This window comes from Euprymna scolopes, chromosome 41, assembly GCF_053919585.1.
Source record: "Euprymna scolopes isolate OS-2025 chromosome 41, ASM5391958v1, whole genome shotgun sequence".
Taxonomy (NCBI): Eukaryota; Metazoa; Mollusca; class Cephalopoda; order Sepiida; family Sepiolidae; genus Euprymna; species Euprymna scolopes.
This window is the reverse complement of record NC_136522.1, coordinates 9535972-9546541: the sequence shown is the minus strand read 5'-3', so window position 1 is coordinate 9546541 and position 10570 is coordinate 9535972. Positions and strand designations below refer to the sequence as shown.

At 45.2% G+C, this 10570-nt stretch overlaps 1 protein-coding gene across 1 annotated transcript; it reads left to right on the top strand.

Annotated features, from left to right (window-relative positions):
• Positions 1-4609: 4609 nt before the first annotated feature.
• Positions 4610-10127, top strand: LOC145266338 (uncharacterized). Its single transcript, XM_080121928.1, has 2 exons — positions 4610-6661; positions 9614-10127. Exons 1-2 carry the CDS (start codon positions 5212-5214, stop codon positions 10114-10116), a joined length of 1953 nt encoding a protein of 650 aa, XP_079978054.1. The 5' UTR covers positions 4610-5211; the 3' UTR covers positions 10117-10127.
• The last annotated feature ends 443 nt before the right edge of the window (positions 10128-10570 follow it).

Genomic DNA, 10570 nt, shown 5'->3' with positions numbered 1-10570 from the left:
CTGACCAGATGACGTGGTGTCATGTGATGAGGTTAGCTGATTCTTTCTTGGCAGTTTGGTTTCGGGTGTTGAAGAAGACAGACGGCTTTTCAGCTGTCCCCCCCCCCCCGGGCTGGGGAGGACGCTGACAGTACCATCAAGCAAGCAAGGTTCACCTCCATTCTGTGTCAACTTCTGGAAGGTGAATAAAAACATAAAACCTTAATTATCATCTTGGAGTGAATTCTTCATCCAACAGGCCAGCTCCCCTCCAAGAGACAATGAACACCAGAGGAACAACCGACGACACATGAATGAAAAGGTATGTTAAGAAATGCATGTACACAAACACACACCCACCCACGAAGACATGAACAATAAGATTAGAAACTAGACGATCACGTACACGAATCTCCTTCTTGACACTATTCCCTTTATGATACAATCTCCTTTATGACACCCCACAATATAACACTATGACGCGACAACACGAAGTTGTATCGATGGGGATTGGGTCAGCATCACATTGACATTCTCCAACGATGTTGAATACGACCTTCGTCCCATCTACATGGGAAATGAGGATCGAGAGAATATTATCAATCTCCTAGAAGAGACGCTTAGAAGAGTCGCACTAGCAGCATCAATCGAGAAGAAAGAAGAGGTCACTCCGAAAATGATATGGGAAAATGTTACTTTCATTTCCACAGATTCCGTGTCGAAGAACCATTTCATTGGTGAAGGTGTGGCGCAGCGGTTGAAATCGTCCCATGTTCCGATTCACGTTCTCTGCAAAAGTCACACAGTCGAGGGACTTGACAGAGCAAGTTTGAAGGTACTTGCTAACTGTCTTGAGGTACCTTTAAACCTTCGTAGTGAGCTGGAAAAGGTGAATCCCAACTTGCGATCTTTCTTCAGGAACACCACCGTCATACAAGCTGGTATGACCGCACTCTTGAAAATTGTGACACCAGATTCAAGCGCAAACTCTTGTTCATTGGCTGTTCCATTTGAGCGATTATGTGTTCAGCATGGATGGGACAGGAAGCTAACCTTGTACAGGGAAAGAAGATTTTGTAAACTTGGTTCCTGTGCCAACGCCATCATTCAGGCACTTCCAATCCTTGAAAAGCTCCTTGAAGAAACACCAGCAGATAACTTGCTTGCACAAGCATGTAGAATTTACCTGAAGTGCGAGGTTTTCATTTCGGAATTGAGACTGCTGGCATACTTCAATCATCATGTCGTTTTTCCATTCCTTCATGCTGTAGAAAAAGTTACCACACCTGAATTGAAGATAATACTTCCTCGTTTACATCAAGATCTCCTACAAGGAAAAGTGGACACTTTGAAAGTGTATGTTGTGAAATCCAAAATTGGAAACATCGATCAACTGAGTGGTGACTTGGAGATGAAAATGCTGTTGAAGCTCACCATGGCTGCAGCCGAGTGTATTCAACTGCAGTGTGGTCGCGAATATGGTTTTGCAGCTGATACAAAAGAAGAATTGCGAGCAGCTGATCTCACCAAAATATCCGATGAAGAGTTGGTGTTTGCTCCAACGCACAACTTGAAGGCAGAGCGTAAGTTGTCCGTGTTCAGCAGGCGATCACGAACAGCCATTTGCAAGAACAACCGACACACAGGAGAGTTACTGAGAGATAACATGGTGTTGCACAGTGCGGAGAGGAAAGATTTGAGTAGCAAAGCCTCCAAAATTCGTAATGAGTTGGCAGCAATTAATGTTTCTTGGTACTCATCACAGAAGGAACTGCAGAATCAAGTAATGGAGAAGAAATTGTCCAAGAAACAGAAGAATGTTGATTACGTTCTCAACCTGGCTAAAACCTGCAAGCAATGGGGTGGTCCGTGTTGTTCTGTTGACGAGCTGAAAGAGGTATTGAGAAAGGCGACATTGGCAAGAAAATTGTCAAAACTGAGCTTTCCTTCTACATTCACACTCACAAAGCAGATCGACTGCATCGACCTGAGTTATTTAGGCTGATCAACATAGACATGTCCACTCAGCTCGAAAATCTGTCCGTTCTCTTGTCCAACGAAGACAATAGTGCAAGCCAAAGCAGCATCGCAGAAATGATATTGCCAACCAACGACGATGCCTTGAAAGTGCTGTCAGACGATCCAAAAGAACGAGAGCACCAAATCTACCAGCCTAACAAGATGTGTGTGAGTGTATGGTATGAGGGTGAACAGACAACCTGGTACATTGGTTTCTTCACTTCGATTAAGGATGATCAAACATTTGTTGTGGAGCAGCTGGTCCGGGTTGAGAAAGGTGCAGATCTGATGTGGGTTCATCCATCGTCACCCAGGTTCTGCGCTATAAGAATGGGAAGTTGCTCGAGGTGAAGGGAAGTTGGAACTATGAAAGAAAAAACAAATTCACACTGAAGAACAAAGATGAGATCAATAAAGAATTTGAATCATTCATAACGTATTTCAATTAATTGTTGAGATGATTTATTGTTCTATTCCAATTGTTAACTATTACTCTTTTATTACCACCTCACAATTTTTCTAAAACTCGATGCCTATCAATGGTGACACATGTCCATCTGCAGGGATGCCAATCGACTTATGGGTAGAAATTATGGGGTAATGTAAGTTTTAGCCAACTAAGTCCACTCATAGTCATTTGGAATGTTTTAGGAGTAACATAGTAGCCAAATAGCCGATTTTTTAAGTTTCGGGTAATTTTGGGCAAATTTCGGCTCATTTTGGCCCTTCTTTTCATCCTATAAACCCAAAAATGCCTAAAAAATGGCTAGAAATCATCAGTCTCAACTATCTATACCAATTTGTATCCATTTAGGACGTTTAGGTGCATGCAATTTTGCATAATGTAAATTTTTTGCTGCAAATGGTGATTTTGGCCCCCCGGGCCCAAAATTTTACTTTGATCGATCTAATGTATGGAGTGCAGCGACTACACGTCACTACCAGTCTGGTATTGTATTTTCTTTTTCACTGGTAGTGACGTGTAGTCGCTGCACTCCATACATTAGATCGATCAAAGTAAAAGTAATAGTGCCATTACTAGAAACCATACATTAGGTGTAAATATAATATTCTCGGATCTATAAATAGAAATGACGCAATAGTCACAGATATTGACCTACTTAATACTATATAAACACATACAGCAGGAAACCAACGCAGTATGCCTCCCCCGCGAAAGCGTAAGCGGACCAAACTAGAATTCACTGTACCGGGATACGACTTCCTCGGACCAGGCACCGACGCCAAGAAGTTTAAGTTCACCCCTCGAAACAAGCTAGACCTAGCAGCAAAAGAACACGACATAGCATACAGCGACCCTAGCAAAAGTACAGAGGAAGCGGATGAAGAATTCATCAAAAACACCGAGGGTACAGGAATCATCGGAGGTATCGCTAGGACCGCTATTAGGGCAAAACACGCACTTGGATTGGACAGTTATTTCAGAGGTGATCCCACCGTGGTTGCTGCTGATAGCACTGACAATATACCTGGGACGCAAATGGACGAGGGTGCTGCTGAAGCGTCGACGGAATCAGGATCAAACGGATGGGAAGGGATTCACTATGGCCCGCACATCCAAACAGAAATAGGAAACGTCCAGCGCACGTACACAGTCAAAAGAACTTTCAGAAACTTAATTCAAACATCTAACACGAACGCATGTAAAGCCACGTTCCACAAATACGAATCAAGCGGAAAATACGAGGACATAGGCGAATACGCCTGGGCACAACCAGTATCGAAAGACTACATAATACCGTACTTCCTGACGACATGGGTAAAGCAAAACCAATGGGAACACCTGATGAACACTGCAACTGCATACAGAGTAAAGAGCATAGGTTGCGAAATTAAGAACGTGATGTGCGGAGAATGGTTAACCAAAAACAACGAGGAAGTATTCGTGCCGAATCCTCAGCCATGGTTCCAAATATACATTGACAAGGGCCAATACATTGGTTACGGAAATCTGGAGGGCCTAACTTGCATTCCGAACAACACATTCCAGGACATACAACCATCGACCGGATCAGCAGCAGAACTACCTCACTACATCTACAACTACGGTATTCCAGTCCGCCTACTAAACAAACTACCCGTTAGTAAAAAAATCGACGCGAACAACACAACCTGTGACGTGAGCATGTACAAACTACACGATTGGCGAGACCAACCGCATTACCAAATACGGCAGGGCGACAGCTTTGCACATAAGTGGGAGAATCCGAGCCTACTGAAACGCCCGTTAACTAACATTATGAGTGAGGGTAACTATACTGTACAAGGTGCACTGATGTCAGGAGCAGGACTAATGGAAAACGCTATTCACAACGGTCAAAAAACAGCATGGGACGGAGGTGTGGCAGTAGCAACGGCACCATGCTACGGAACGTTAGCCCAACATGCAGAGGATAACTTATCACACGGGGCGGCACGAAAGAGAGGACGAGCGGAACTACAGGAAGACTTAGTACAAACAGAGGTAGCAGACGTCAACTTCGACCACATGAAAGGACGTAAAGCCAACACGACACCTAAGGATGCGAAAAAACAACGCAGTAAGAACAAGGACATTTACCACGGAGCACGGACGGGTTACATACAAACAGGGGGAAGTTTCACAGTAGCCAACAGGACAGTTATAAACAAATCCTTGTATACGTCCGAGGACCCTCCGCAGATGTTACTGATTAACGTACCCGAGATAATGCGACCATTGGGGTCACCTGGAATATTATACTTCACGTTCGAACTAACATACATGTGGAATTAGAAATTTGGTACGAATCCTACAAGCACCCGAGCAAACTTCCGGTAAATGACCACAACTGTGCACTAATAGGTGTGGACGACGACTGGCACTACGAATTGCACAACATAGTCGCACCGAACAGACATCTACACGGACAGATCCCCAAAAGGATGTTGCATGGACACGGCACATACATCGCTAAAGACACCCACACGGGTGTAACGATTGGCTACAACCACGGCAAGTTCGTGAACAAGTTACAGGACACGCCCTACAGGAGGCGTGGACTAAAAAACGCTGACAACGACAAAATTTAAACCGCGTCAGCAAAATCACATTTACGCCGCACATATCCCATTTGCAAAGTCAGCGAAATTTGATCCTAGAAAAATATGCAGACCTAAGGGAAAAACCATTATAAATAGGACGGCTTGGGAACGATTACTCAGACAGCGACGATGGAGGCAGCAACACAACACGAGGAGAAGGCCCGCTTCAACGAGTACATCCTTTCCGACACCCAGGCCGGACGCAAACTCACTCCATACACTTGGGTCTACAGATGGCGACGGACCAACTCCTTTGACATAAAGCCTGACCAACCTCACATACCGCCCTTCCGAAAAGCTTGCACCTTCGACGAGACAGACCGAGAGAACTCACTGCTGGCGAACCTGCTCGACCAAAGGCCGAACATTGTAGTCTACCACAAAGCAGGACCGAGCCGACTGAAGAACTGCTCGGACGTGGACCATTTCCACGTCATCAGTTGGCATTTCGAGCATCCGACCAGCGAGTACGGATTCAGTCGCTTGAAGAGGACGCTGCAGGATCGAGGGGAACAGGCGTATACCATGACGTGTCCAAAGGTATACAGTCCGTACGGGCTTTGCACGTACTTGACGACGGATCCGACCATCAGAACGGTGCTATCGGCAGGGAACCTAACGACAGAACGACAACTGGCGGTGCTACGGAGACTAACGGAGAAGACCATCAGGGAGCCAAGTCCGGAACTTGAGGAATCGCGCCTAGCCAACAAGGCAGATAGCCTGAGAGGTCAAAAATACGACTTTCTCACAAAAATCATGAAGAAGGCAAATTCCACGGACGTCGGAGACCTGATGATTTACTGCGCTAGGAAGGCAAAACCGTCGACTAGACAGACCTGGGCGAGCATACACAAAAACACAGCAAACCTATCGAACATCATAGCCGCTGCCGCTACGGACATTCAAATACAGAGTCGGGTCACGCCGATCTACGAACAGATTCGTGAGAAACACGAGCTATTCTCGGCGATGACACATCAGTACTGGCCGGTACAAAAGTCGCTAGACATCTACGACGAATGGCTGGAGTACCACCAGATCGACGCCGACGAGTTCGCAATGGGGACGTTCGAGGTTTGCCACAAAATAAGACCAAAGAAAAATGCTCTACATATAACCGGACCATCGAATTCGGGAAAATCATACATCCTTCGCAGCATCAGAAACGGTCTGATGAATGCGGGAAGAATGAGATGCCAGGTGAGTGACAACTTCACCTTCGGCAGCTGCGTAGACAAGAGCCTCATATTCACTGAGGAAATGTGGTTCACACCACAGAACGTCGAGGAAGCCAAGTGCATCCTAGAGGGAACGGACACCTACGTGAACGTGAAGCATCATAGCGAGCGAATCCTAAAACGCACGCCCTGCTTGTCCACCAGCAACGACGAACCATGGCGTCACGTGGCCAACGAAAAACAGGCCATGATCAACAGGATGTTCCTGTTTACAACCCGAACAGCGATGGACGACCTAAAGGGATGGGGAACGTTAGAACTCAACCCGCTGATGTGGCTGACAATATGGCGGAAACACATCACGGACTACCAGCGAGACGGTTACATCCCGAAGGCAGGTAAATTGACCGCACAACCAAAACCGTCATCAAGATACACGTGGAAGGAGGAGGACGAACACAGTCCTTCGAAGAAACTACGAGTACGAGACGTGCGGCGCAACTTACTGCCTGAAATGAAAAGATGAGATCAATAAAGAATTTGAATCATTTTGATGAGATCAATAAAGAATTTGAATCATTCATAACGTATTTCAATTAATTGTTGAGATGATTTATTGTTCTATTCCAATTGTTAACTATTACTCTTTTATTACCACCTCACAATTTTTCTAAAACTCGATGCCTATCAATGGTGACACATGTCCATCTGCAGGGATGCCAATCGACTTATGGGTAGAAATTATGGGGTAATGTAAGTTTTAGCCAACTAAGTCCACTCATAGTCATTTGGAATGTTTTAGGAGTAACATAGTAGCCAAATAGCCGATTTTTTAAGTTTCGGGTAATTTTGGGCAAATTTCGGCTCATTTTGGCCCTTCTTTTCATCCTATAAACCCAAAAATGCCTCAAAAATGGCTAGAAATCATCAGTCTCAACTATCTATACCAATTTGTATGCATTTAGGACGTTTAGGTGCATGCAATTTTGCATAATGTAAATTTTTTGCTGCAAATGGTGATTTTGGCCCCCCGGGCCCAAAATTTTACTTTGATCGATCTAATGTATGGAGTGCAGCGACTACACGTCACTACCAGTCTGGTATTGTATTTTCTTTTTCACTGGTAGTGACGTGTAGTCGCTGCACTCCATACATTAGATCGATCAAAGTAAAAGTAATAGTGCCATTACTAGAAACCATACATTAGGTGTAAATATAATATTCTCGGATCTATAAATAGAAATGACGCAATAGTCACAGATATTGACCTACTTAATACTATATAAACACATACAGCAGGAAACCAACGCAGTATGCCTCCCCCGCGAAAGCGTAAGCGGACCAAACTAGAATTCACTGTACCGGGATACGACTTCCTCGGACCAGGCACCGACGCCAAGAAGTTTAAGTTCACCCCTCGAAACAAGCTAGACCTAGCAGCAAAAGAACACGACATAGCATACAGCGACCCTAGCAAAAGTACAGAGGAAGCGGATGAAGAATTCATCAAAAACACCGAGGGTACAGGAATCATCGGAGGTATCGCTAGGACCGCTATTAGGGCAAAACACGCACTTGGATTGGACAGTTATTTCAGAGGTGATCCCACCGTGGTTGCTGCTGATAGCACTGACAATATACCTGGGACGCAAATGGACGAGGGTGCTGCTGAAGCGTCGACGGAATCAGGATCAAACGGATGGGAAGGGATTCACTATGGCCCGCACATCCAAACAGAAATAGGAAACGTCCAGCGCACGTACACAGTCAAAAGAACTTTCAGAAACTTAATTCAAACATCTAACATGAACGCATGTAAAGCCACGTTCCACAAATACGAATCAAGCGGAAAATACGAGGACATAGGCGAATACGCCTGGGCACAACCAGTATCGAAAGACTACATAATACCGTACTTCCTGACGACATGGGTAAAGCAAAACCAATGGGAACACCTGATGAACACTGCAACTGCATACAGTAAAGAGCATAGGTTGCGAAATTAAGAACGTGATGTGCGGAGAATGGTTAACCAAAAACAACGAGGAAGTATTCGTGCCGAATCCTCAGCCATGGTTCCAAATATACATTGACAAGGGCCAATACATTGGTTACGGAAATCTGGAGGGCCTAACTTGCATTCCGAACAACACATTCCAGGACATACAACCATCGACCGGATCAGCAGCAGAACTACCTCACTACATCTACAACTACGGTATTCCAGTCCGCCTACTAAACAAACTACCCGTTAGTAAAAAAATCGACGCGAACAACACAACCTGTGATGTGAGCATGTACAAACTACACGATTGGCGAGACCAACCGCATTACCAAATACGGCAGGGCGACAGCTTTGCACATAAGTGGGAAAATCCGAGCCTACTGAAACGCCCGTTAACTAACATTATGAGTGAGGGTAACTATACTGTACAAGGTGCACTGATGTCAGGAGCAGGACTAATGGAAAACGCTAGCCAACAAGGCAGATAGCCTGAGAGGTCAAAAATACGACTTTCTCACAAAAATCATGAAGAAGGCAAATTCCACGGACGTCGGAGACCTGATGATTTACTGCGCTAGGAAGGCAAAACCGTCGACTAGACAGACCTGGGCGAGCATACACAAAAACACAGCAAACCTATCGAACATCATAGCCGCTGCCGCTACGGACGTTCAAATACAGAGTCGGGTCACGCCGATCTACGAACAGATTCGTAAGAAACACGAGCTATTCTCGGCGATGACACATCAGTACTGGCCGGTACAAAAGTCGCTAGACATCTACGACGAATGGCTGGAGTACCACCAGATCGACGCCGACGAATTCGCAACGGGGACGTTCGAGGTTTGCCACAAAATAAGACCAAAGAAAAATGCTCTACATATAACCGGACCATCGAATTCGGGAAAATCATACATCCTTCGCAGCATCAGAAACGGTCTGATGAATGCGGGAAGAATGAGATGCCAGGCGAGTGACAACTTCACCTTCGGCAGCTGCGTAGACAAGAGCCTCATATTCACTGAGGAAATGTGGTTCACACCACAGAACGTCGAGGAAGCCAAGTGCATCCTAGAGGGAACGGACACCTACGTGAACGTGAAGCATCAGAGCGAGCGAATCCTAAAACGCACGCCCTGCTTGTCCACCAGCAACGACGAACCATGGCGTCACGTGGCCAACGAAAAACAGGCCATGATCAACAGGATGTTCCTGTTTACAACCCGAACAGCGATGGACGATCTAAAGGGATGGGGAACGTTAGAACTCAACCCGCTGATGTGGCTGACAATATGGCAGAAACACATCACGGACTACCAGCGAGACGGTTACATCCCGAAGGCAGGTAAATTGACCGCACAACTAAAACCGTCATCAAGATACACGTGGAAGGAGGAGGACGAACACAGTCCTTCGAAGAAACTACGAGTACGAGACGTGCGGCGCAACTTACTGCCTGAAATGAACGAGCAGTGCATCCTAGATCCAGACCAGCCAGCCCAGGTATGTTTGACACACGGACATCCCATAAACTGTCCGACGCCACCAAACGACTCCGAGGACACAGTACCATTCACTGACTCTGACTTAGAGGATATGATGACAAATAGTAATTCGCCGTCGGCGCCACCAGACACAGACAGTACAGACTTAATCATAATAACTGACAGTGACGACGACAAAGAGAACAACGACGAAAAAAAAAAAAAAAAAAAAAAAAACATCAACGAGTTCACACTAATACGAGACGGGGAACTGCACACACGCATACACATAACGCACAAACATACAAAATCCTTGCAGACATTGGTAATGTACTGCGAGGAATTGCTGACAGACTCTGACTGATAAAAAAGAAATCTATCTATGGTCTAAGTCTATCGTAAAAAAAGCCCCCCACATGCCAAAAATGACTTTTTTTCAAAAATTCTTTTTTTCTCTATCTATTATCATCCTAATGAAGAGATTAAGCTAGGTGCAAATGGTTTTTGAAGATAGACCCCTAGTACTGCCGCCCTCTAATTCTATTCTAAACCTTATAAGAGATTTTTAAAAAAACAACTACCTAAGCCACGCACCCCACCAGTAAACGTTTAATGGTGGGGTGCGTGGCTTAGGTAGTTGTTTTTTTTAAACAGACGGAACATAGGATACAATTACGGCAAGTTCGCAAACAAGTGAAAGACCACACCCACTGGGGCGGAGTGAGGATATGCACAGTCAGCTTAAAATTTAAAAATGAAACGAAAATTGTCATTTACGCCACACGATTCCAGCAACATCAGTAAAATCCGATATCACA

Bases quoted from the DNA above. Each gene is read 5' to 3' on its own strand.
- LOC145266338 (XM_080121928.1), top strand. From the start codon at position 5,212: ATGGAGGCAGCAACACAACACGAGGAGAAGGCCCGCTTCAACGAGTAC. The intron at 6,662-9,613 runs GTAAATTGACCG...TCCCGAAGGCAG, and splicing joins CGGTTACATCCCGAAGGCAG to GTAAATTGACCGCACAACTA.